At 43.1% G+C, this 27,681-nt stretch overlaps 3 protein-coding genes across 5 annotated transcripts; 1 reads left to right on the top strand and 2 right to left on the bottom strand.

Annotated features, from left to right (window-relative positions):
- Window positions 1-1,616: 1,616 nt before the first annotated feature.
- On the bottom strand, window positions 1,617-9,603 carry PSMB1 (proteasome 20S subunit beta 1). Its single transcript, XM_074580176.1, has 6 exons — window positions 8,937-9,603; window positions 7,789-7,896; window positions 6,257-6,338; window positions 5,683-5,812; window positions 3,295-3,401; window positions 1,617-1,893 (listed from the first exon to the last, which is right to left on the bottom strand). Exons 1-6 carry the CDS (start codon window positions 9,035-9,037, stop codon window positions 1,708-1,710), a joined length of 714 nt encoding a protein of 237 aa, XP_074436277.1. The 5' UTR covers window positions 9,038-9,603; the 3' UTR covers window positions 1,617-1,707.
- TBP (TATA-box binding protein) lies at window positions 9,557-19,989 on the top strand. 3 transcript variants are annotated; one of them, XM_074580174.1, is made up of 8 exons: window positions 9,557-9,961; window positions 11,763-12,006; window positions 12,655-12,986; window positions 14,488-14,575; window positions 16,590-16,681; window positions 17,856-18,023; window positions 18,324-18,418; window positions 19,318-19,989. In XM_074580174.1, the coding sequence occupies exons 2-8, from the start codon at window positions 11,953-11,955 to the stop codon at window positions 19,395-19,397; spliced, it is 909 nt and encodes a 302-aa protein (XP_074436275.1). In that variant the 5' UTR covers window positions 9,557-9,961; window positions 11,763-11,952; the 3' UTR covers window positions 19,398-19,989. The 3 variants fall into 3 exon arrangements, with proteins under 3 accessions (XP_074436275.1, XP_074436274.1, XP_074436276.1); XM_074580173.1 differs by having other exon boundaries at window positions 9,918-10,043; XM_074580175.1 differs by lacking the exon at window positions 9,557-9,961 and adding an exon at window positions 11,329-11,396.
- A 1,942-nt stretch (window positions 19,990-21,931) lies between these two features.
- Window positions 21,932-27,644, bottom strand: PDCD2 (programmed cell death 2). Its single transcript, XM_074580172.1, has 6 exons — window positions 27,303-27,644; window positions 26,972-27,223; window positions 25,504-25,689; window positions 24,429-24,544; window positions 23,055-23,171; window positions 21,932-22,364 (listed from the first exon to the last, which is right to left on the bottom strand). Exons 1-6 carry the CDS (start codon window positions 27,598-27,600, stop codon window positions 22,203-22,205), a joined length of 1,131 nt encoding a protein of 376 aa, XP_074436273.1. The 5' UTR covers window positions 27,601-27,644; the 3' UTR covers window positions 21,932-22,202.
- Window positions 27,645-27,681: the final 37 nt, after the last annotated feature.

The raw sequence follows: 27,681 nt of genomic DNA, 5'->3' as shown, positions 1-27,681 counted from the left end.
GTAAACACAGCTAGAGTCAGTTTAAATGCACTAGCTGTTCAACTACTGAGGTTCAAAAAGTTACCCGTTATTTAAACTGTCTAGAAAGCCCGAGACTACCAGCGCTGGGGAAGACTAGCCAGAGCTAGGAAAAATGCACGGCACCTGAAATGCTGCCCAGAAGGCAGTCAGTCACCCCGCCACAGGGGACAAGGTTAAATGTTTGACAACCCATCAGAACAAATTGTTCTTATAACCAGGTATGTCACCTCAAGCAACAAGGTATTTTATATCATTTATATTACTGAGGTGCTGTGTCCCTGCCCATGGCAGGGGGCTTGGAACTAGATGATCTTTAAGGTCCCTTCCAACTCTAACCATTGTATGATTCTATAAGAACAACGAAGCTGGTGAGGGGTCTAGAGCACAAGCCTTAAGAGAAGCAGCTGAGGGAACTGGGGTTGTTTGGCCTGGAGAAAAGGAGGCTGAGGGGAGACCTTATCACTCTTTACAACTACCTGAAAGGAGGTTGTAGCGAGGTGGGGGTCAGTCTCTTTGCAGATAACAAGCAATAGGAGAAGAGGAAACAGCCTCACGTGGCAGCAGGGGAGGTTTAGATTGGATATTAGGAAAAAATTCTTCACCAAAAGGGCTGTCAAGCATTGGAAGAGGCTGCACAGGGAAGCGGTTGAGTCACCATCCCTAGAGGTATTTAAGAGACCTGTAGATGTGGTGCTTAGGGACATGGTTTAGTGGTGGACTTGGCAGTGCTAGGTTAACAGGTGGACTCGAGGATCCTAAAGGTCTTTTCCAACCTAAATGATTCTATGATTCTACACGTCCCTGTCTAAAGAGCTACAGACTGTGAAAGGATTCCTGGATAAGAGAACATTATTTTGCCCTTGATGATGCAGCTCTGTTTTCTGGAGGTCCTAGTCAACTTCAAGGAGCACAATAGAACACATCAGACAAACAACCTACACTTGATGCTGTTTCCCAACAATGAAATGCAGCTGTAGGGCTAACAAACCCCCCTCAGACATTAACAAGCATCCAGGAATCTCCATGCTAAGTTATTTTCCATCAGTAGCCAGAAAAAGATCTTTCAGGTTGTGGACATTAACCAAACAGAAACAGGCAGAGGCAAGCCCAAATGCAAAGTCCAGGACTAAACGCTGGAAGATGCCATTTAACATTCTTCCCTCTTACACAGAGAAATTGGTTTCAGATGACTCATATTTATATAGTCTCTCTGTAAATAAGTACAGGGAGGTGAAATGCCAAGACAGCATGTTAGAAAGCTAAAGAAGAAAAGCAAGATACGAAGCGCAGAGAAGGCAGAACAAACCCAACCAATGCTTTTCTCACTAAACCAATGCCGAACTGAAAGTATTATCAGAAAAGTCTGTGAACCTCCATTTTAATAAGTTTACACTCCTCGATGTTGTAGCATAAGGGATTGCAAGAAGGGGATTAAACAGACATTGGAATTAGATTGATCAATGGATTAAGATGAGACAAGCCAAACTGACTTTTAACGCCTAGCTTCATCCTTACCATGAAGTGCTCTGGTATAGAGTTTTCCAAGAAGCACTATCACTTCCAACAAAGACAGGAGACATTCAGCACTACAGTAGTCAAACTTACTGAAAAAATTTAATAAGACAAGTGTCTTCTTAACACAGGTAAATTGTACATCATAGATTACATGTTTATGAGTGAACTGAATTAGTCTTGTCGTAATTGGACAGTTTCCTCTTTAATTCCGTCTTTTGTGACAATGTGAATCTTAAGTGCATCCCCAGTGTACACATCTCTCTCGGCAGCAGAAATAAAGACATCTTTAACCAGCTGCAAAGCCTTTTCCAGGGTCAGAGGAACATGTTCCACATTTTGCATGTTCTTGAAGCCAATCTAAGGAAAGATGGAAATGCATTTTAAAGGAAGTATGTTCCATCTAGCATGAAAGCCATTTCAGTCTCTGCACTAGAACGAGCAGATTTAGACAAGTTAAAAAGAAGAAATGGTCGGTTTGGCTTAGAAACCCAAAGCTGGCAAAGGTATTCCTCCACACAGTTTACAGCTGCACGATCAGAGCTTTGCCAATGCTGATCCTCTTACAAAAGTAACTAGAAGCAGATCCAGTTAAAGCAAGCGTCGCTACTCCTACCCATTCAGCACATACAAGATCCCAATGAACATTCAGATCTGAACTGATCTAATTTTTCAGGAACTTCACTGGGTTATCAGTACTGCATGTAAGCCTTTTCTCTAGTCATTTTGTAGTTAGGAACGTGTTTTAAAAGCAAATATTCCTAAATGTACCTAGAATTCAAAAATAACGGTCTATATTGGAGCATAACCGGTCCTATTAAACAGCATATTTTAGCTGATAAACTCAGGTGTCCACTTAAGAATCAGAACTCAAAAAGGAATGGGAAGAGTCACTCAGTATACCTCAAACTCAGAAGCAATAAAAAGTAACTTATCACAACTTTGTTTCTGCAGAAGATATTTTATTTTCTGCAGTTAATGAAGTTCAAAGCTAAGTCAAAGCTGAGAAACTGGAGCTGTTGAAAAAAAAAATGAACGATTCTATTCCTTTCTCAGCTGATAAGAAGAGTGTTTATTGCTCTTTAGGCACAAAGTTGTGTTGAAATCAGGCTCAACTGACTAAACAATACCAACACCAATATCGGAGAATAAAATAAGTAAAACATGCTTTGGTATTTCTCTCATTCAACAATTAACAGCTTCAATTAAATATGAAAATATTCTTCAAGTATTTTTAGAAAAATTTAATTGAATAAGTTTCCAGCAGTTTTATGTAAGAACATTCTTAGAAAATCGTGTCCGAGTTGTACAAAACTTAAAACTTTTAAACAAGTGCACATTAAGTGATAAAATGTATTATATACACCTACTAATTCTATCTTAATTTAATATTATTTTATGCTAAGTAACAGGCATGTTTATGTTATCAGCTGGGGAGGGGAGGGCAATCAGCTTCCTTGGGAAATATAATTCCCCAATTAAAACATTTACCTGTATTTTAAACAGGCAGTCCACTGTTTATAGCATATTAAAATCCAAACAGATTCTAAAGCAAAACTTTCCAATTTATCCCAAGAAGGTAAAGCCACACAATTTATACTTTTATGGATTAACAGTCCTACCTGTAATACATTTAAAACTTCTCTCAAAAGTAATATTCCCCAAAAGTAAAGCTTTGTTTATTTGAGAGTTACAGATGTTTACCGAGATCATTAACAACAAAAAAAAAAAAAAAAAAAAAAAAAGAGAGAACCATTTTACCTGGTTATCAAGCAAGGGCTGCAGCATGGCACTTGCTGATCCACCTGCTTTGAAAGAATCTCTCTGGTACGAGCCCACTGGATCAAAGCTATATACTGCTCCCTTCCCTGGCGCGGGCGGGGACAAAGAAAAAAAAAAAAAAAAGGATGTAATCACAATCCAGAAAGATCTCAATACTGACAAGCATTTACATCAGAAACTAACTCTCTCTATAAGCAGTCTCTGAAGTACCACAGATCCCAGCAAACTTTTACCAAATAATACCACAGTATGTTCAGACAATGCTTTGTACAGTAGGCTCACTACGGTTGTGGCCTGATACTACATGCAAGGTTGTCTTCAATATTTAAGCTGTAACTATGCTCTAACAGATGTTTTCTACAGTACTCGCCACAGAGAAAGTGCTGATGCAGAATAATCAAAGCTAGCATGTGCTAGAGCGCAGTGCTGCACAAAGAGTTCCGCTAGTTCCAAAGCTAGCACGAAGAGGCAGTTTAGCCATCGTTCTTGAACAATACAGTTCTTAAACTACCTCCAGAGAGCCTGCTTGGACCCCTCTGCAATGCCTTCCCGGATCCAGGGATGATGCTCTGGCCTCTTTTGCACTTCCCTCTGGAGTCAGGCCATGTTGTGCATTACCTTGCACCAACATCAGAGATGCAGACACGCTGTACCTCTGAAGCACCAGCATTTGATGAGGATGTACTAGTCAAAACGCGGCACCTGGCCATGCTCATCCTTTCTGTTCAGACAGGCTGCACCTGATTTAATAAACTGGCCAGTTGTCCTGGTTTGAGTGACACAGGATTAATTTCTCTTTCAATAATTTTACTTTTCAGTAAGGTCTCTTTTAATGCTTGGGAAAACTACATTTCTAGAAGACTCTAGTGTCTGAATTGGTGAAAATATTTACTTTACAGCCAGCTATGGTATGCGGCTTTCAAGGTCTCACTGTTTTCAAGCTCGCCAGGTGCAGGACAAGGAGAAGCGAGACCCACGCACTTGCCCCAAGCTGGCCAACAGGACTATTTCATACCATGAACATCACATTCAATATAAATTAGAAAGTTTGCTGAGGAGTTTTTTTTGATGGCTGTGATCCAGAGAACTTCTTGCCCCAGTGCCAGAGCCCTGAGCCCTTCCCTTCCTCCCAAAGCTGTAGAGCTTGCAGTGTCCAATATTTGCTGCCCACAGCCGGGAGTGCACAGCTCCCTGCTGATAGAACTGGTTGAGTATAATCTTGTATATTTTATATTGATATTGGGATCAATATTGGTTCTTTAGTATTATTAATGTTAATTATTTAGTCTTATTCTATTAAACCTATTTATATTTCAACCCTTGTGTTTCCTTGTTTTTTCCCCCCCGATTTCCCTTCCCGGGTAGGGAGGGGTCATCAGGTAACAGGACAATTGTCTAAATGACAATAAATTGTTGGGGGTTCTTCAAACCCTAACACCAGTGCACTTGGCAGCACAGCACAAGTAGCTGAGCAGCCCTGAGAAAGCTAGCAGAGATCTGGATAGTAACACTAAATCAGAACAAATCAATCCTGCTGCAACCAAATTAAGCCCATGCATGCAGACCTGCACTCTTAGTCTTATCAATTGGTACAGCCCCCTCATAATCCGAGATTTACCATCATGCAGGGCAGACTAATCCCTTTCCAGACTCTACATATCGTAGACATGTCTTCGCAAGACCCAGAAAGCAGTATAACTTAACGGTAACAACAAACTGTGGTGAATGGTTGAAATTATCCAAATAAGACCACCTCTGAGCTCCTGCTCAAAGCCAGAGAACACAGTATTTTAGCAAACCAATGAAATCATAGGACAAGAGCCCAGGAAGTCCTGAGAAGGCTGTACGTTAAACTACAGCATCCCTGTAGAAGTCATGATTTTCATTAGAGATTAGTTAACGTTTAAAAATCTCTTTGTAGAAACCTGTCTCTCAAGTAAACCTTCATATTTAATAACCTCTACCACACTGACAGGCTGGAGTAAAATATACAATTTTACCACTAACATCTCCTTTAGAGACACAATTAAGAATTCCAGCAAAGCTGTTATAAAGTGTTCCAGTCTAGAGTAAAGTCTGAGAGCTAAGCAACATTAGCAGATTTTACCTGTAATCAAATAATTATAATATAGTTTTTAGACTTTCACACCTTCAGAAATGGAAGATCAAGTTAGCAGCGGAAACTAGGAAACAAGTCAGATGCATAATATGCAGCTGACCTGCGTAAGCACCGCAATGCCTAAAGGTAGGTTTTCGGAATAGGAACACAAACTTTGTTATTCCATCAGTATACCTCAGACTTAAAGAACAGCTATTCTCCTACAGAAATTTAGCCTCTCTTTTCTTCTTTTTTGTTTAAAGTCTTACCTTCTTCATCCAGTCCACCAATTATGTTGTAAACGTAGTAAGGAAAGAAACGTCGAGAATACAGAATCGTAGACAGCATTGCTGCAATAGCCCCAGTAGTCATGGTCTTGTTATTGGAATGCTTGTACATCTGCAAGTGGCACCACACGTCCAAGAAGAAAGTCAAACACTAAGTTTTACACTCCATCACAATCACATTTTCTGTAACCTCACCACAGAAAAAAATCTGATGCTAAGCAAGATTATTAACTAGTATGATTACTGAAAACACACTGGTCTAAAAGTAAAGCCTTCTTCAAGCCAATATTTAACATTTCTCTAAAGTTTCGCAAAGAATAGATGTTGCCTCATTAACATTATCCTCTCCAGCTCTTCCATTCTTTAAATTTATGATGTTACACTTAGTAAGAACACAGCATCAATTTCCCCTGCCTGACCTTTCACTAGCAATACAGTTACAATACAAACACTTGAAGAAAATCAGCAAGAATTATACTTAAAACTTATCATATTATTGGTCTTAAACATGATCCTAAGAATATAAGTTTCTAAATACAATAAGATAGTCAGCTACCTTTAATCTTGCTTCAATAATTTTAGTAAGGGTAAGGCAGTCACCATGGAAACCACTGCATCCAATGACTGTTTGTTCTGTCCTGTAAAACATAAAATTTTGTTGTGGTTTTAGATTTAGCATAAACTGTACCACTTTCTTAGACAGCAGATTATTATGAAAACACCAAACGCATTTTCAGTTTCTCTAACGGTACCAGAAACAGTCATCTAAAATGTAGTAACAGATATTTTGTGTATAAAAGGTAACTGCAACCTACATCTTGGAGGGGACTTATTAAGCGCAGGACCACGCAGATAGTCTGTCTTTAATCCATTGACTTCCACAGCAAGACTGACAAAAATAAATTCTTAATTTCTTCATGCGCCTCTAACTCTAGCTATTACCATTCAGTCTTGCTAGAGGATCTGTTCTGAGATGGGGAGCCTGCTACATATCACTCAGCCAGTTTTACTCCATCTGGGCAGAGGATTGCATTAAGATTGTACGATGGCTACGTAACATTCATGCTGTAGGTGGTTTCCTGTATCAGCACAACAGAAACTGCCTGGCTGCGGACGCACTGCAGAAAATTATCTCTTTGCTCAGTTTCAAAATGTTTCATCAACACTACAGGAACGCAGGTTTGAAATTTAAATTCTAGTAAATTGGTGAGAGTCTACAAACTTTCGCACTTACTTATAGATTAACACAAAGCAGTCACTCAGAAAAGAATTTAAGTTGAAACCTTCTCTCAGCCTGACACTAGAATTACACAAAGCCATTATGTGCGGTATGCAGAACGCACCACAGTAACTTCCATTTGGACAGTATTAGAGAGTCAAAGGTATAGTAAGAACTTAGTCAGGAGAAACATAAGCCGATATGATCTTGTGTCATCAATAAAAATTAAAAAAAAAATCCCAGAAAATATAAAGAAAAATATTGTTTACATAGCTGATGGCAGCCTATGAGGTAAACACCTGCTACAGTCAAAAGAATGTAAACAATTTTTAAACCAAGGGGATACAATTTAGGTGCATCAAAATAAGTATAAAATCAGCATAAGAAGTTCAATAATGGAACTACTGACGAGTTTACATCTCTTAAAACAAGTGCCAGATGGAAAGACATCTAGAAAGACATGGTACAACGGGTAGCAGTGGGCGCACTTGTGTATCGACACCACATGTCCTGACGAAGCAGAACTAGTTACCACAGGATTAGATTTTGCCACAGTTAAGCCAAAAGTTGTTCTGATTATGCAGCCAAAAAAACCACCTAGCTTATATTAAGCCTTGTATAATGCTAAAAACATTCTGTTATCAGCTAACTTCAAGAGCACGTAACATGAAATCTGGCTGTATTTAGAACATTACATCACATCCTGCATTACGGCAAGAGTCACCATGACTCCAAAATCAGTTTTGTTACTATCCTTTTTTTCTGAGAATTCTGCTTAAAGAAAGTGATAGATCATTCCAGGCAGGTGACATGCTCATCACTACAAAACATCTTTCATCTGTATCAATTCTTACAAGATGTGGACTTACAGTTTGTAGCATTTTGGACTGTCTCGGCAGTAAATTGCATAACCTTCACTCAGTCGTGTGTCAGAGGCAATGATAGAAAAGTCTTCTCCGGCAATCGCCAACACAGTCCTTGAAGAAGAGTATTCACATAATCATGACTTTTAGCACAAATATTTTCTTAGACAACAAAGTAACAGACTAGATAGTAGTCCTATATCCAGGCTTGCGTTTTGTCAAGCATCTTATATTCCTTGCTATGTTTCCCACTATGCACATCCCTACACCTGACTCAAGATGAGCAAGAAGATACTAGACACACTGAAAAATATATATATACGTGATTCCCTACGTGGACTAAAAGCTGTATGGAAACTTGGTAAAACAGAGTTTGTATACAATGCAAGAACCAGACTCAATGGACTAGCAATTTTAGTTACCTGCCAATCAGCTAATGCCTGCCCGGAAGAACACCCTTCTAAAAGAGTTTGGCTCTCTGAGCAAAAACACTCCAGCCAACTACTACGCATCGGTATCATTATACTTAAATTATCATCACTTTTAAAATTTGATGTTATCCTATGTTATTTACTTCCAGATAACTAGCTTTGTGATTGTCCCATGTGTGCTACCATTAAGTAACAAACAGATGTCCTTTAAAAAGCAGCTAGGCACTATAAAAAAAAAAAAATCTAAATAACACTATCCTGGCCAGACCCTGTCAGAGCAAGTGTCTGTAAAATATCACCTACCTTTAACAGTTATGACAAGAGAGCTTTCAACATAGTTACAGGTTTAGAAGCTGGTAACATAACCATTACATGAGTTTCCTGAGCCATTACACATAAACAGCTCTGCAGGGAACGGAAGGTGCTTATTTTGACCCGAGTACGAGGGAGGGAGCCCGAGTATGCCAAAAGCCCCACGGACAAGCAAGAACACCCCGAAGAGCTGCAGGAACCCGCTGGACGCTCAGCCCAGGGCAAGGCCGAGCTGCAGCCTTTCTCTACAAAGAGGCGCTCGCAACGGGGGACAAACCCTCAGAGTACGCTGCGGGGGGGAGGCAGGAGAACGACGAGAAGGCCCCAGCCCTACCGCCAGTTCCCTCAGGGCCCCCTCCTTCGGGAAGAGGGTGCCTCAGCCCGCCCCAGCCCCTGCCCGCGACTCCTCACCCTCCGTTGAAGGTGTAGGGCGAGAAGCGGCACTGCACGGGCGCACCGAGCTCGTAGCCCATCTCGGGCCTGGACTCCGCGTAACCAGCAGCAGACAACATCCCGGCAGCCCTGCTCGCTGCTGTCTCACGGCAAAATGGCGGCACCGGAGCCGGAAGTGGCGATCCGCCGCTCTAGGAGGGCAACGGTGCGTTCCTCTCGTCTGCTCTGGAGGACGCCGAGAGGCGGAGGCCGGGGGTGGGGCGGGAGGGCGCCCGCGGCCGTTGGGAGTGGCGCCCGCTGGTTCCTGGCTGCCACCGTCCCGCTCCCGGGCTGCCATCGCCTCCCCCCGCCGGTGGCGGGCGGGCTGACGGCTCTGCCTGTGTCTGGCCCCGCTGGGCCTTCCTCAGCCTAGGCGCGACGGGGTCCCCCTACCCAAGGCACGGGGCGCAGCACCGGGCACTGGTTCTTGCCCGGGCCAAACGCTGTCAGCCCCGTCTTCTGAGGCGTGGGAGCAAGCAGGTCGATAGCAGCTGCGGTGAGGTGATGAGAGACGCCCTTGTGTTTAGGGGGACGTAGAATCATAGGGTTGGGAGGGACCTCTGGAGATCATCTAGTCCAACCCCCTAGGGCGCAGCGCTGAGCGCCGCGGCACAAGTAGGGGCATAGAATCATAGAATGGTTCGGGTTGGAAGGGACATTAAAGATCACCTCGTTCCAGCCCCCCTGCCGTGGGCAGGGACACCTCCCACTAGACCAGCTGCTCAAAGCCCCATCCAGCCTGGCCTTGAACACTTCCAGGGTTGGGGCACCTATGAGAGAAGTAGGAAGGGCTGGGGTAGAGGTGCCCGGGGCGCAGGGGATGCTCTAGGGGAAGAACTGCTGCTGCGGAGGTGTCCGTGGGAGCTGAGTGGGGACGCTGCTGCGGAACAACGGTCCCTGCTCCGCCACTCCTCGGGCTAGATGGCCTGCGGCCTCCCCTACGCCCTCACTCAAGATGGCGGCGGGGAGGGCGGTGGAGGCGCGCGGCGGAAGTGACGCACTCGGTACGCGCCGGTGGCGCGGGCGCGGGGCTCAGCTCGGCTCCAGCGGGCACTGTGCGGCGGCGGGCGGCGCCGGGAGCGGCAGGTAGCGTCCGCGCCGCACCCGCCTCCTCCCTCCCCCCCAACCGCTCCTCCCCGGGGCCGCCGCAAACCCCGATGCCCCGGGGGTTGCGGGGGAACGATGGGTGCCGGTGGGGCCGCGATGGAGTGGGCCGGGCCGGGCCTGGAGGGCGGGGGCGGTGCGCGGGGCCGCTCCGCGCCTCCCCGCCGGGTCGGCCTCAGCTGCGGGGGAGGCGGTGGCCACCCCACACCCCCCCACTTCTGCTTCTCTGTGGGGCTCCGGCTAGTCTTGGTGGGGAGCGGCGGCTGCCGGTGCCGGGGGCGGGATGGCCGCGGCAGCGGCGCGACTGCTGCTTTCCCCGTGTGAGGACGGGCGAGAGGGATGGGGGCGCGGCGGTGGCTGGAGCCGGCCTTCGGACGGGTGGGGTGCCTGCAGGGCGCGGAGAGGCGGGAAGGGTCGAATCATGCCGAAACTGGCGCCTTCCGAGGGCTGCTGCGTGTTAGGGCAGAGCCTGAAAGGGGGGTCGGGGGTGGGCCGGGGCCTTCTCCGGGGTGTCCCTTGTCCCTGGACTCTGTTCCCTCGACAAAAACGTTCCCCAGCGTTTGTAGTGGAGATAGGAGCGAGCCGCGGTTAGGCGGTTACAAGATGGACCTCTGCGTAGGTGGTGGCCGAACTGCGAGTTCTGGCATGCCTGGTATCTAGGCTAATTACTAAACAGCTGAGCTCTCGAGGAGTTGAATTTGTTTCTTCTGGGGTAATGTTTAGGCATCTAATTTACCCCCGTTTCCAGGTTATAAAATCTGTTGTATTCTGTTTGATATCTTCGGTGAGGGTAGACATAGTATTATCTTAAAGTCACAGGGGAAAAACATGCCTTTTCAGCTGCAGTATAAATATTAATGTAATTCTGAGTTCTCATACCTTAAAAAAAGGCTGAACAGGCTTTCTTCAAATTTTGAGGTGGTCTGCCTCAGGCCTAAAAATGACCTTGAGTGTTTCGGGGCAATAGGTGTCTAGTTAAGAAAACTATAATTTAATGGAAAAATATTGATATCAAGATGTAACATTTAAATTCTCCACTTATGTTTTTATTTCTATAACACAGCAAAAGAGGTATAGTTACAAAAAAAAAAAATCATCAAACATCATGCATACATTTCACTTGCGCACCTGAAATTGGCTTTCATGTATTTCTTTTTTCCTTATAAAGCGCATGTCATTGTTTGAAATGTGTTAGTGCTTTATTTTAGGGAAGTCGGTAGAAGAGGTTTTCTTAGTTCTGATTTGACCAGCTATGTTTTTCCCATAGAAGAAAAGGTATTTGTGGAAGCCCAAAGCCTTAAAATTGCCAGGAAAAGACTTCCAAGCAATGTGTTGGTAAGCTTGTGGGCTAGTAGTCAGTGGAATTCAATTCTAAAAAAATCAGTGCTTTTACAGCTAAAGTAAAGCTTGGAGTAGACTGAGTATTAACAGCCTGAGTTCTACGTGCAGGAGGGTTTGGTTAGACAGAGGCCTGCTCCTGTGAGTCAGATGACCTGCCAGGGGCTTCAGCAGAAGCACGCCTTAAAGGGTCTGTAGAGTGTGCCTGAAAAAGGTTATTTTTATGGATTGTGTATGCACGTGCGTGTGAATGTTATATGTATTTGTACGTGGGTGTCTCTTATCTAACTCAGCAGCTGGTAGGTTTGTTTTTGGTTTTATGTTTAGATATTATTCTCAAGATACTACTTTTTCTCTTTTCAGGCTTTGATTAGTATTTTAGACTCACAACACGCATTTCTCTGGAGCTGATGTTTTCCTAACACTTTCAGCTTGGCTTAAAAAGCTACTTTGCTGGGATGTTTTAAACGGTTAAAAACCCTCTAGGATTTGAAGTTAATTTAAATTAATTGAAGGAAATACTTCTGGCCTCACCAAAGAAATAACTGGAATCATGGATCAGAACAACAGCTTGCCACCCTACGCTCAAGGCTTAGCCTCTCCTCAGGTAAAAACAAATGATTTAATATGCAAACGTGATCTGAATTTCTTTGTGAAAGTGTTTTCTGTTTCTTGCACGTAACTTCAGGTTTTTTGTTTGCAGATCTGAAAAATTCTGCTAGGTGTAAAATAATACTAGTATAAAGCAGAATTTTAAAACTATCAGTTCGTATATCCAGAGGTATAAGAACCATGCCGGTATATGGGGTTCCTTTAAGTTGAAACATGACTGACAAGCTGGAAATATTAATTTTATTTTGGTGGTTGCCCTTTGCCCCAACATACATCACGGACTGTCGCTGTGCTATGAATGCATTTGGGAGGATGGGCACAGTCTTTGTTCAAACAATTGCAAGTTAAATTGTGGGCCAAAGTTGAGACATGCTTGCAAGATAGCGTGAGAAACGTGTCAGCATCACTGGCTGGAGGTGAGCAATGCTAGAACTGACATATTCCTAGAGGTAATATTTCATTCTATAGAAGAACTGCATTTCCAAGGGCTTTATGCTTTTAGTGAGTTACTACTGTCTGACTCAGGTTTGATATTATCAGCTTATGTTGACTTATTTTCAAACTTCTCTTGAAAGTTTTTTCTCTTAAAACCAAAATGCAGTCAACAGGATCTGTGGTTTCTGATTCATGCTTTCTTCTGTAGGGTGCAATGACTCCAGGAATTCCAATTTTTAGCCCAATGATGCCATACGGCACAGGACTGACACCACAGCCTGTCCAGAGCACCAACAGTCTCTCCATCCTAGAGGAACAGCAGCGGCAGCAACAGCAGCAACAAGCAGCACAACAATCTACATCACAGCAAGCGACACAGGGAACATCTGGTCAAACTCCCCAGCTGTTCCACTCACAGACTCTTACCACAGCCCCTTTGCCGGGAACCACACCACTGTACCCCTCTCCAATGACCCCGATGACTCCAATAACTCCTGCAACACCGGCATCTGAGAGCTCTGGGATAGTGCCGCAGCTACAGTGAGTGTCCCATGTATTAGTGCAGCGTGTCCTTTCTCAGATAGCCCTTTAAAGACTTAGGACCAAAGCCACATCAGGAATTGGGTACTGGGTTTTGGTGGGAAGGGACGCCCTGAGAATTTATGGGTCTTCTCTAGCAATATGAGTAATTTTTGCATTTATTTTTAGCTTAGCTTCGTTACAAAACCACTTATTAATATAAACAGTTTCTTAGTGATTTGTCAACCACACGTCTTTTAAGCATAGCAATGGAGGATGTTATATGTGTCTTCATTTAGCAGCATTGTAGCTTTTAACTCTGTGCACTTTAGGAGTTCATCATGCTTTAGCTATAAAGTAGTTTGGGTTGATAATCTGGCATTTCAAAATACATACACCTGGAAACGTATCCTCATTTGTAACTTACTGGATGCTTGTGACCTGTTCACAGAAAAGCGAATAGCTCCACTTAACTGTGAGTAGAACTTTGTTCGTGAGGTATTAAAGCAGAATACAGGAACTGTCACAGCTGAAAGGGAATTAGACGGGTAGAGGGGGAAAAAACTAGTTGCTAGTCCAGGAACTAGAGCTGAGTTGTACTTTATATTCCGTGTTCCCATTTCTAGTTCATAGCTACAGCTGAGTTTGCAATAAGGTGGGGAAAAAACCTAGAACTTGTTTAGGTTCAGATATGAAAGTATTTTCATTGAACTTTAGTTTTAAAAAGACTTTTACAGCAATTTACAGAAGGCCCAAAGAGAAATGGTTGATAACTTAAATATTGCACTGAAAGAGTAGTTCCTTGTATTTTTTTTTTTCCCCATTGAGGACCTTTAGTTTTCAGGGTTTTTGCAGAAAACAAGTTTCCAAGGAAATTTTGCATCTAGGAACTTTTCTTAAACTTTCTAGAGACCTGCTGTCCTATCTCCTGGCAGTGGGTTTACCTCCTGGGTGATTCATCCCTGGAGGCATATAAAAGATGGCTAGACGTGGTGCTTAGTGACACAGTTTAGTGATGGGTTTTCGTCAGTGTTAGGTTGGTGGTTGCATTTGATGATCTTAAAGGTCGCTTCCAACCTAGGCGATTCTACGATTCCCGCTTAGTCCTGCACCTCTTCTTCCTGCTGAAGGGCATACCAAGGAAAGTTGTAGATGGTACTGTTGCTACCTCATTTTCTCCTGTTTCCAGCAGCTTCCCTGATTGAGGTGTGGGGGCTCTCAGCATTGAGAGTTTTTCCTGGCAAACTGAAATAGACTTTCTTCTCATGAGACACTTTTCATAATAGCTGGCAGATAAGGAGGAATTAGCAATCAGGCTTTAGGAGCTACTGTTCTACAAAAGGAGGTTCCTGAGCCAAAACGCTGCTCAGTGCTTCTGTCAGGAGGAAAGATGTCATTCAAACTCACTTGGAGAAACAAGTTTTTAAAAAAATAAATAAAATTAATCAAGGTTGGTTAAAAATGAGGAAGACACATGAATTCTTTATTGTCTTTTTAATGTATTTCCCTGAACTGTCTTCAGGAATATTGTGTCCACCGTGAATCTTGGTTGCAAACTTGACCTAAAAACTATTGCGCTTCGTGCCCGAAATGCTGAATATAATCCCAAGGTAAGAGAAATGTATTAGAGTCCATCCCATAACAGATATGTCGAAGGCACAGGTGGTGGGTGTAGGTTTTTTTTATACTATAGTTAAAAAATAAATCTCTAATAAACTTAGAACATTCTGTCAAATTAGTAAAAAGCATTTTTATACTGATGTAGGTGTTTTACACCAGGTTGTAATCTGGTAGATTTAGAAAGAACACAGCATGTTTAGGAAGAACCTAACCAACGGTGTAATACACTGGCCAAGTTTTTCTGTTGTAGAGCTGATCTGCTACTGTTTATATGGGCATGTTTGTTCGTAGTGCTCAGAAAATTCCTTTTTTGTGTTACTGCGAAATGTCTGATGATGAAGTCTTGTTCCCTGTCTCTCCACAAGGAGAAAGGAAGGAGCAATTCAACTTCTGGGCTCCTGCCAGAGCCACGGTTGTTCTGTATACAGCATGGCTTCCCCTACCTGGCTGCTCCCCTGGGATTCTTGTGGTCGCAGTGCAGTCATTCATTTTTTACAGTCTTCCTTCCCCGCTGAGCTCTATTCCTTCATATTGTCCCTCAGTACTCCTGCAATCTCCTTGCTCCCGGTGGCTAGCTTTGGTGGAGCAGCAAGATGAAATTGATTTTTATTTTTGTTTTTGCATGTCGACTTCTAAATTGCGTGCTGCTTCTAAATAGCAGTCTGTTAAACCATGGGATTTTTTTTAGCTCGGGAAACTTTGAAAAACAGCAGAGGACTTGGAGCGCTGAATCAAGAAAACTATGTCGCTTCATTTTTCTTTTGGGTGGCTCCTCTTGGAAATGTTATCTTTGCAACCACAGTAGTTGGACACTATTTCTAATAAAAGTTTAGATGTTGTGTAGTTGAATCGACTCACCTTGGGAAGACTTCAGTTTTCCTGGCGCGTAGGATTTTTTTTGTTTGTTTTAGTATTTGGGATTTTGCTGCAGTTTACCTAGCAGCTCTCAAAGATTAAAGCACACATGCAGGCATATGTGATAAATAACTGTGACTGTAAGTTTATATCGGTGATGCTGTTGCATAATTGCACATGAGTAAGATATTAGTGCAGCAAAAATTTGAGCATGCCATGGTAAACCCTTAAGGTAGGGGTAGGTGGCTGTGTAAAACTTGTAGGCTAGAAAAATCAATACAAAATGCTATTTTCCACAGCGGGGAGCAAGAAGGGTTATGTAACGCACTCCTGAGTTTTAGTCAGTACATCCAGCTATCAGAGAGATGTTGCTTGGCTGTATTATTTAAGCCATGTTCAAGAAACATGCTGTTAGGTAACCCACGCTACCACCTTGGTTATGTCAGCAGTTTATGGGACTGCACAGTGAGATGGTCCAAGTTAAATATAAGAGGCAAACAGGGGTTTGTGTGTGCGTGCCCACATCTGTTTCCAAGAGTTTCACATCAGTTTCAAAGAGTTTACGAATATTTGGAAACGCAGGCAGAGATGTTACAGTAGTTAGAATAAAAGGTTAGAGCTAAATGGGCTGCTCTCTTCTGCTGTGGTAGTTGAGGTGACTTCTGTTGACACAGAACTGTGACCTCCAGCTCTTCTATTTGCTGCTATTCTACCACTCTCCAATTTTTTAAGACACAGGAACAAAACAGATCATAAAATATCTGCAGACAGATAATCTTCCATCCTGCTTATAACAGATCAAAGATGTGAAAGAATTTTTTTCATTTATTTTTAAGATTGTCTCTATTGCTCTGTTGCAAGTGTTAGCATTATTTATATGTTGCATATACAGTAATGAGAGATGAATTTAGTAAAATAGGAATGCAATGGTAAATATCCTTCCTGTCTGGCTCTACCTCTCAGGGCGTGTATGTTTGAAGCTTCTTATGAGTTAAGCATTTCAAGTAAATTTTGAGTGATCCATGGGTATGTTTGAACTTAGTATTTCTTTGCAATACAGTGTAAATTGCGACTGAGATTAGGCAAATTTGGTTTAAATGTAATGATTACAGCAATATATCACTAACAGTCTCGATACTCACATTTCAGCGTTTTGCTGCTGTTATTATGAGAATAAGAGAACCACGTACTACTGCACTTATATTCAGCTCTGGGAAAATGGTGTGCACAGGAGCAAAAAGGTAGGTTTAGGCATTACAAGCAAACTAATCCAGGCTGTCTTTTCTCTTGTACCATGATGCTTTAGAAGTAATATTATTTGTATACAGTATTTGTATATATACAACAAAGTTGTACTGGTACAACTAAGCCTGCTTCCCGGTTACTTCAAATAGACTAATATACGCTTGTACGTAAAATGTCTTTTCATGACTGAAAGCACTTCCCTACAAAAGGGGAAATGGTAGTTCTGTTTCTGAAGCTCTTTCATACAGTCTGATAAACTGGTTTGCAGAGGTTGTTATATTTGCTTTTTTGACTTTGCAGTTATCTATTTTTTTCTAATAATTAAAAAATTTCAGTGACTATGCACTGGAACTGCTTAAACTGTAGGGGCAGAGGAAGAGTAATTTTATAATTTGAATAATTTCATTCATCACAGGCCAGGAGCTCCATGTCTCTGGTCCCTGTAGTCTGATCTGTTCTTAATATCATCATTGAAGCATAAAAATTGAAAACTAAACATAAGCTTAACTCCAGTGGGCAGGAGAGAAATTCTGCTCTGGAGAAGCCTGTAGGAATCCAGAAGGAATAAGCTAACGAGCGGAGATCAATGAACAGAGCTGAACAGGAAGCACTTTCTCTGCTTGGTGACGCTTGAAGTTCAAGTTGTCGTACTCTGTGTTAGGAGCAATTGGATCCTCATCTGTCTACAGAACCGAAGCAAACTGAGTTCTGCAACAGCGTGAAAGGCCGTGCAGTTGCGTTTAAACCCAGGTGTGAATGCCTGGGGTGAATCAAGCAGAGGATTTGGGCAGTTTATGGATTTTCATAGAAATACGTGTTTTCTAGCAGTAGTAGTTCTACACTCGAAACTTAAGAAATAGTTTACATGGCTCTTAGAGGGACTCGGGTCGATATTTTAAGAGTATGAAATATGTGGAGTTATAATTTACTATTTTCTACCTCATGAACAGTGAGTACAACATCAATGGTGTTCGGGATCCTAGTATGAAAAATAGCATGAAAACCAGTGCTAGTTGTTAATTTTGGATGTAAAAATTTTGCATGTGACCTTCCCCTCCCCCTCAACACAGACTTTTTTTTTTCCCCTGATAAATATTTGTGGTTTAATGCTATTTGCTTCAAGTAATACTTAACTGAGGAAATAATATGGATATCCTTTTCTCACTTCAGTGAGGAGCAATCCAGACTGGCAGCAAGGAAGTATGCAAGAGTTGTTCAGAAACTGGGTTTTCCTGCAAAATTTTTGGATTTTAAAATTCAGAACATGGTAGGCAGCTGCGACGTGAAATTTCCCATCAGATTAGAAGGATTGGTACTCACACACCAGCAGTTCAGCAGGTAAAAAAAGGCTTGCTTACGTTTCATTCTTGCTGCATATCGACTAGGTTAGAGAGTGACATTTGTTTAGATTATTCCCTTGCACCAGAGGGAAACCTGCATCTTTGTTGCCATCGCTGCTCTGCCTCGGGTGCATCTGAGGATGCCCAATGTGAACCCATCCAAGTGACCTTCCCTGCTGCTCTCTCCAGGCTTCAGTGCAGCCTACATCTGCTCTGCCTGTTCTGCAGTGCGGCAGATGAAGGACTGGAACACGCATCTGCAAGCCTGTTTAAACACCGTCACTCTCTTCTCTTGCAGCTACGAGCCAGAATTGTTTCCTGGTTTAATCTACAGAATGATCAAGCCAAGAATTGTTCTGCTTATTTTTGTTTCTGGAAAAGTGGTTTTAACTGGTGAGTGAAGAGAGTATCTTATTCCAGTGGGTTAGACTTAGACTGTGTGACAGAACACACAACGATACCAGAGGCGCGTCAGCTGCTAGACACTTTGCTTTAGAGAAGGCAGTACTGAGAAAGAACAGACAGCTCTGCGGATGAGAACACATAAAGCAAACCACACGTTTGGCAAAATCCATATAAACAATGATCATGAATCCCAACCAAGTATGCAGGTGCCCAAAAAGCTGTAAGAGCACGGGTAATGTTTCTGGCAAAGTCTGAAAGTCTGGTTTTTTGTGCTGGGTAGGTGTGACTGAGCTAACTGTTCTTTGACAGCTTGGCTGGAGGCTGCTGCCATTCTCCTTTGATACAGCAGCCAAAAAAGGGGAGATACCTGAGCTCTGGGACCTGCTCCACCTCAGATGCTCCACCTACACCCTTTCCTTTTCCCCTGGTGCCCAGTCTTACTATGGAGAAAAAATAGGAGGAGCATGTTCCTGCAGTATGGCAAGTGGTGGGCCCCTGCAGCGCTCTCCATGGCCAGACCTTGCTCCCCAGATATTCTTGCTCTCAGAAGAAGCTCCACCAGTTAGGCCTCTCTGCGGAAACATCCTGTAGGGCTGTGCTTTGCGGTCGGGTCTCCTGCAGAAATTATGTATAAAAAAATCTATTTGCAAGTAGAGCATAAGCATGGGGATGCTAATGAAAGTTTTAGTAGTTATCAGAATAAACAGTGAGAAGGTTGGTAACGTATGCTCTATATGAAAGGTGTATTAAAAAAAAGATAGTAAAAATAGGGATTTATGGACATGCATAGGTTTTATATAAAGTCACATTCCAATAACCATTCTAAAAGCTAAAATCAAGTATTTGGCGAAAGGTACAAACTAAATCGATTTCCTCCCTTTTTCTAGGTGCTAAAGTACGAGCAGAAATCTATGAAGCATTTGAAAACATCTATCCTATTTTAAAGGGATTCAGAAAGACAACGTAACGGTGTCTAAATCTTTCAGAGAAATCAGGGGTATATTTTAAAAGGTATCGCGTATGGCACAGCAGTAAGGAGATGGACTTCAGTGAAACTGCAACACCAGGACTTGGACTATTTCCCAGTTAGTGCCTACGTTCCCTGATGCTCAAGGGGAACTGTATTCTTGATTATGTCTACTGAGTTACTGTGAGTTGCTTTACTGGGCTGTTCCTGGAGCAGTCCCTCCAAGTTTTATTTATATTCTAGCTTTTAAATAGTTTTAATGCCAGTTCTATTAATAGAAAATCCATAAATTGGTTTAAAAGACAAATGCAACTGTGTCACTCAGTGTATAAACCACTTAAATTGCCATGTATATATGTTTTAACTTCCTTCCGTAAGACCACGGTTTTTATAATTTTCAGAACATAAGCTTTTAAATTTTTTCAATTTTAAATTTCTTTGGTGCCAGACACATTCCCTCTTTCCAGTATTAAGCAAGACAGAATAAATTTATTACTGAAAATGGCTCACTGTACATATATATATAATATATACCTACCTTCTCTTTCTTCCTTCAGCTCCACATGTACAATAAATCCTGTTTATACTATTATGGGAACTGTCTTAATGAATTTTAAAATGACCCAGCTGGTAGAGTGAAATACATTGAAAAGTTTGGTATTTTTTTTTTAAATTTAATCTGGATTTTTCAATAACACATGCACTGCTCTAAGTGACGTGTCATTTGGGGAGAATCTTAACAATGCTCTGGTTTGCTTACCAGCAGTTACGTCCTTGGCAACATCTAGCTTGACTATTTCTAGTATGTTAAAGCGAAAGAGACGACTGGTTAAGAAAGTTTATCTTCAAGTATGTGTTGCCTTATGTTCAACAGATGGGATTTATGCAAGTCTTAAATAGCTACACTTGACTGAATTGGAACAAAAGATCCCTGCTTAGCTTCTAGAATTTCTTTAAACTACTACTTTTTGTATTTTGCCAACTATGACAGTCTCACTGTAGTACTGTTCCTGTAAAATATCAAAGCCCTTCTGACTAGAGTCAGTATGTACATAATCTTCCATCTGAACTGTGCTTGAAGCTTAACGGGCTGAGAACTAAAAATAAACTTTTTTTTTTCCTCCAGAAAACTTCCAGTCATAGTAACATCCTTTCTGTGACTTGCACGTTCTTTCAAACAGCTTTTATCTAAAACTAACCCAAATGTAACCACGGTCTCTTTATTTACTAAGTTGGTTTTGGCTGGCTTTTCTACCACTCCGTTTGCAAATCTTGAGTGACCTTAATCCTTAGTCTTCCCTACTCCCCCCATAGTGGCGTACACTGCTGTTTCTCCAGGTGTTTTAATAATTGGTTTAATGGATTTTATGAGGGAGCTGCTGTTTAGTAGTGTAGCTCTTCCAGGGTAAGGTCAAGATGCCCAAAGACTGCCTTGCCTTCAGTGCCACACAACTGCTGTGAGCTAGTGAACGTTGCTCGATGCTCGTGAACATAACTGTGTGACTGGCCAGGTTTTTGCGGGATGCTGAACTATTACCAACTTACCCGCAAAACTCTGCAGGAAAATCTAGAGCCTTAAGTAATTGTGGAATGGTTTTCAATAAAATCAGCCAAGCTGTACTATAGTGACTTAAGATACTGTTTGCTGTTCCGTGACATGTACTAAGGCTTAAAACCTGCCCTTTTAGAAATTAAGTTCTGTGATGACCAAACAGCTTATACATTAAGCATTCCCTGCCTGCTCCTTTGAGTATTTCCAACATCTAAATTAATACAAAAAAAACCAACAGCGGGCCTAGGGCTCATAAAGCCACCTTCAGAACCACCGGTAAACAGACTTGAATGATTTGAGCAGGATAAGGGAATATGTAACAAGTAAATTCTATACTGCGACACACAGAGAAGAACCCTCATCTTTACGCCTGTGGCTATAGTTACATTTGAAGAAGTTAAGCAACTACCACATTAAATTCAGCATTATAGTTTCACTTTTTTCTTGCATCAGCTATATGGCAGTCAAATAGCAGAAGAATCTCTGCAGAGGACAGTTGTGTTTAAACCTCACCAAAGATGGCAGACTTAAGGTACAATTCGGCTTGAAAATCTGCTACAGGCAGTAGGTAACAAGACAAACCCGTTCTAGTCTGGCTGGCTTTGTGTATATACTGCTTCTGCACTGACAGACCCATGCAGAAATAAAACTATTAACTGACTTAGTTTAAGTTGGAAAAAGCACGTAATTTTTGTGCATTTGATCTTGAATAACCACTCAATCAGGACACCCAGCAACTGCCAAGTTAGATGCAGTGTACCTTTTGAGAGAGAAGCAGATTTAAGTTCCATAGTGAAAGGCTACACAGCTTTGTCTTAGCTATGACTTCTGTACACCTCCTGAACATAAGCATGCAAGTGATCTTACAGTAGGCTGCTTTTCTCTGGGAAGTAATATTACTTTTTGAGTAGCACGAAGAAAATCCTGACAGACAACAAGAGAAGTTTTCAAAGCTGTCACCCACAAAAGATACTTTCACCAATCCAAAAATATTTAATCTTTATTTAAACATTCAGAATTGAGATTTGAAGTGAACTTCACTGAACAGATGCATCTGGGCTTCATTACCAGGTTGAAGTAAAAGCTTCTGTGAAGCACAAGAGAGAGGCTGTCAAAGTCTACTTTTAGTTGTCCTATCACTGTTAAAAGATACAGAGTTATGGGTGACATCAGTTCAATTAGCTGTCTCTAAAGTGCAGCGATGCACTGAAACAAGGCAAGTATTCTATTTAGATGACTCAACTTGATGGAAGCTAAATAGAGCCTGCGGAGAAGTCTTGTTTCCATATGAACTCTTCCGGGTATTCATTTCCCTCACTGCAGTTGTCAGCACAAGTGTACACCACCAGCGTTCCCCAGTCAATGCTTTCTCCAAGGCTGTCGACCTGAAGGTGGTTCAGGAGCTGTGGCATAATCTTCAAGAAAAAAAAAACAGTTTAGAGGCAGGCCACAACTCTCCACCCTATCCCTTCATCTCTCCCCAAAGAAGGGTCCTGCCTTCATTTATGTTCTCTTACACCAAAATCCCAATCACAGCTACTAACACAGCAGCTCAAATACAATAAATTTGGAATTCCCAAAACAGTGTAGTAGATGCACAGGGAATGAAAGGCACGGCCCTAGTTATTTTAGATACAGAAGTTTTATTGACTAAAACCTTTGCCTGATTTGTAAGCCTCCTTCCATTTGAAATTACCTTCATAACTATGTTTTGCCTTTGCATGACATTAAGTGCATTCACTGTACACATGCTTCTGGCATATAAAATTCTACAGCTGAGTACTTTCAGCTAGACACATCCTTCACATTGTGATGGCTTTTTTTTAAAAATATACAATACCAGATGCCTGTTACTTATGAGGTGGTTCCATATTCACAACTGCGCCATTTTATGGATGGTGCAAGTTATCAGATAGAAACCCACCTTCTGTATGTGGAAGTCTTATAGGAAAGATCAGTTACAATAGTAAGGACTCCCTACAACTTAGCATAGTTTGTAGCGACTTCAGCTACCTTGTTCTAATGACAAGCCAACACCTATACAATTAGATCCTGTTAAGTCTGAACTATATTAACCTATAATAGCATTAAGTGAATGTACATACCTGGAATTCAAAAATCCGTTTGGCACCACATGAACAATCTGGGATATCTTTTTCTTCAGGAATATTTTCACCTGATACCCAGATCGGGCCTTCTCCTCCTCTGCAGTATCTAATAATCTGTAATAGAGCGGAAGTTTAAGTTCTCAAGACTGTCTCTTCATATATTTACTGACAGACAAAGCTGTAAGACAGTGCAGAAAAAGGTCAGTTCCTTTAAGTAATACTCATGGCAAAGTCATCGGTTGCAAATGCAGTATTCTAAGTAAGACAGGTTCTTTATTTAAGTTTTCTTAACCATTTGAATCATGCAAGTATTCATACAGCATTTTTGTCAATGATCCAGGGATAAATGGCAACAATTTGCATTTCTCTAATTAAGGGACCCAGAAATGCTAGGTCATGTATTTTACAGTCTTGAGATGGAAGAAGAGCTTGGATTGATAATTAGCACATAGAAGTGTACAGGAAACTTGGGAATGCAATCCAGCTCTTCTGTTTGCAGTTCTGCATCTAAATGCAAGGGGACTCTCATGTCCCAGAAGGAGGTATTTTCAGATATTCACATCCTTTGTTGTTCTGTTACTATCTAAATATTTATATAGCAAATCGGGCATTATCAACAAGAGGATGCTAAGGCAGAGCAGTCAGTATGGGGAGGTCAGAGAGGGAGGTGACAAACCTACCCCAAGCAGAGGAGGGAACAGACTCAAAGCCTCCTACTTTCTGGGTGTGCATCTTAACCCCTCAGCTTCCATGTGAAACATGGAGAGAACTTCTTCCTCCACCAGTTTTATGGATTTAGGCCTGTGTTTCCCCTGAATGGAACCAGGAACCATGGTTTTGTTTGACCATGTGGCATTTTTCAGCCTCTTGTGTCAGCAAGAAATAGCACGGGGGGAGATTTCTGTTTTAAACAGTTGAAATTTTGAAATCATCAATAATTTCTTCAGCGTTAAACAAAAGCCAAACCAACCCCCCCCACACACACAGCTGGTGACAGTGACAGAGGTCCTCTCTGCAGTTTTGGTTCTGCAGAGGCTGGGGAAGAGAGCGATGGTTCACCACCTCCTTTGGTTAGAACCACTTCACAGGATGGCAGGTCCTCCCCCTTCAGCTTCAGCGCCCCTGTGCCTTCTCACCCTGACCCATTTCTGCACACATGATACATGAGCAGCTGTTAAATTCTTACTTCAGCCTGAATCAAGCTCTGCACGTAAGGAAGATTAGGGTATGTTGGTTAAGGTGTGTGGAGGATGAGGAGGCATCCCCATCGCCATTTCTAACTGTAGGTACAAAAGGCAGTGAAGCATTTTGCAGGTGCAGCAGGATGCTGTGCCACAATCTGTAAGTTCTAAGGCTGCCCTATCTTCTGACCTGCTCTGGTTCAGCAGCTACTCGCTCTTTAAATATTTGGAAGATCTTGTCTTCTTTAGTCTCATGTTTTGCCATTGCTTCCAATGTCTCTTCATCTAAGGATTGAAATGCTTCACCTAAGCAAGGAAAAAACAACCCCACGGTTACAAGCTAATGCAAAACAGACAAAAATTAAAACAAATATTGCACCTGTAAGTGCGGAGATCCATTTACTAGTTTTAGTTGCATTTTAAACACAGTTGTCAGCAGTGGAAAGGGAAGGAGTTAATCTACCAAAATTTATGGTTCCCATATGGTTCCCAGCAGGGATCGCTGAGCCTTCAGAACATGACATCTGAAAAAGGCCACCCGTGCCGTGCATGTGCCAGACTTCAGTTTCTAGCACTGAAGAGTGCATCTGTTGCACTCCCATGTTCACATCAACATGCGGCACCGAGCAGTCCCGAGATGGCTTTAGATCACAGCAAGGGACAGCTGTGAAGCCAGCAACCTTCCCCTGTCACATCACAAGCTCTCCACCCTGGGCGTGTGCAAAGCCAGCGTGGTGATCTACAGACACCTTGTGAATTTGGGGGAGCGGGGGCTGCACTTCAGCTGCTTAATTCAAAGTCAATTAAAATAGCCTCAAAACAGTTTTTTCCTAGCACAGCCAAGGAGATTTGTTACATATTTTTTCATAAATTAAGACAAATTGAACCAAGCCAAGCCAAGACCATTTAACTCAATCTCCCGATGCCAGCAGTGTCCAGCAGCAGGACGCTGTTTTTCTGACTGGAGTCGTTCCTTATCTGCGGGGAGCACACACTGACACAGTGTAACCCCCAGCTACCTGCAACCTCACTGCAGCAACAGGCGCCTCCACAGCTCCTGGGGTTGGCACTTAGTAAGTTCTCTCCCCTGAAAGCAATTTATATTTCAGGATGTCTACAAAAAACTTGCAGCACAAATGACTGTAGATTTAGCCTTTTGTTACCAGTAGTTAACAGTGGACACTTAAAAATCACAGCGTTTTATATTTCAAAGTTGTAACACAGGCTTTGTTAGAAAGAATTACAGACAGCATCTTATTTCTTACCTGCACTGCCTGTAGCTCTGAGTTCCTCTTGTTCTTTCGTGTCCTTTGATGTATCTACAGCGCCTTGTTCATCCTCAGGATCTATGCTGCTGTCAGCAGGAAATTCTGGTTCCTCAGGTTCTATCAAAATTTCATATTCTGGAAAAAGGAATTCGTTATGCTCTGGAATTGCATCTGCCGAGTCACCTACAAAACAGAAAACGGATACCATTTCACAACACCATCTCATATTACATGTCCATCTCCCCAAAAGCTACACAGCAAACTACATAGCAAAAATACAAGCACTGCACAAGCAAGAGCGATTTACCTTGCTGCTAAACCTGATTTAAGAAAGATTTATATTAAGGACAGGAGAAAACTACAAAAGGTGATGTGTTGCTTTGAATCTTTGTAAATACAAGAGACACAGAAAACAGACTAAATAGTGTTAGCAGCTACATTTTAAAAACCAAAACCTGCAGTTTGACAGCTCTGTGCGTATCTCATTCTGACTTGCATATGCACACAAGTCAACCGTGCATCAGGTGCCACGAAGCCATACCATTTTTTCTTAGTTTTTCTTTGCATATTGTGAGTAGGCAAAGTTTCCAAATCGGTTCTGTAATGACATTATTAAACTACGTGCTAGTAGGTTTTGGCTTTTCACTATTTCAATTGAATGTTTCAAATGTCTGACCCATAACTCGATTTGCACAAATTGACTTTTAATGTTCTGCTTATTTCCACTACCTGTAATCGAAGTTTTTAGGACTAGCATCCCACAATGTACAACAGGAGATACATCATACACACCAAGTTTCATCACACCATTATTAATGTGATACTTTTGATGACTAAGAAAATTCTTTAAATACTCTGTATTTGTCCCTGTAATAACCAGCAAACAAGCAAGCATTTGAATGAGACGAGAGCAGGAGAGGGAATGGCTGAGGAAAAGGGTCTCTAAAATAGCACGCTCACCAAAGTACTCTTGTCATCTACTGACCATCACAATATCCTGTGAAGGCCTCATCATTTTACAATTTATGAATAAGCCATCTTAGAAGTGGCCTACAAAGGGAAAAAATAGGTCTATGTCCTTTCAGCTTTTTACAACATTAAGGGGGACAGAAAGAGGTCTTTCAAAGAGACCAAAGGTACTCCTTGAATTCATTAGCCTTCCAGGAACAACAAAGATCCCACATTCTTATGTCACATGAAGTAAACATCTAATAGAAAAAAAAAAGCACCTGAAAGAATTACTGACGGTTTCCTTACAAAATCATAGGACAACGCAAAAGACACGAGCTCCCATTTTCTCTCCTGAGCAGGCCCTTACCCCACTAACAAGCACGTTGGGCACGCTGAAAGGACTGCCGCCTTGGCAACGGCAACGCCTCTCGGCGAGAACCGACCCTGTGCCACCCGCAGCTCAGCGGCGACGGAGCCAAGGGCAGGCAACCCTGCAGACCGCCCCCAGACCCACCTCCGGCGGCGTGCTGCCCGCAGGACCGCCGGTGCCCCCGCCGCCAGTCCAGGGCCTGGTGCTCGGGGCCGCAGTAGGCGGCGCGGCGGCAGCGCCCGCAGACGCGGGGCCCCAGGCAACCACAGACGCGGCAGAGAGCGGCCCCATCGCGGAGCCGGCTGGGGGGCGACGAGGGGGGATCCGGCGGCGGCTCTTCGGGGGGCGGCTCTTCGGAGTAAGTGTCGTTCCGTCGCGGCAGCTGGTTGCGGAACACTGCGGGCGAGAAGCGGCGGTCAGCGGGGAGGCGGCCATCGCCCCCTAACCCCTCCTCACACCTCACCCCCCGCCTCACCACAGAGAGGCCCCCGCGGGCCGGGCAGGCGATAGCAGGCGGCTCCGCGGCAGGCGAAGACGAAGAGGGTGCGGTGGAAAGCGTCGGGGCGCTCGGGCAGCGGCGCGTACAGCTGGAGCAGGAAGGCGCGGGGCTGATGACAGCGGCCGCAGCGCAGAGCGGCCGGGCCCGGTAACCCGACCTCCCCCAACCAGGCCGGTCGACCCCCGATCTTGCTGGGGAAGTATGAGCTGCGCAGCCGCCAGGCGCCGCCCGGCCCCACCGCCGCTGCGAAGCCCAGCTCCACGCCGGCCGCCATGTTGTCGCCGGAAAAGGCGGGCCCTCGCCTCGCGCCGCAACCGACCGCCCCCAACGGCCGCCTCATGGCGGCCGTTGGGGG

This window comes from Larus michahellis, chromosome 3, assembly GCF_964199755.1.
Source record: "Larus michahellis chromosome 3, bLarMic1.1, whole genome shotgun sequence".
Classification (NCBI taxonomy): domain Eukaryota; kingdom Metazoa; phylum Chordata; class Aves; order Charadriiformes; family Laridae; genus Larus; species Larus michahellis.
Note: the sequence above shows the minus strand (reverse complement) of the source record. Positions and strands in the feature narration are given on the sequence as shown.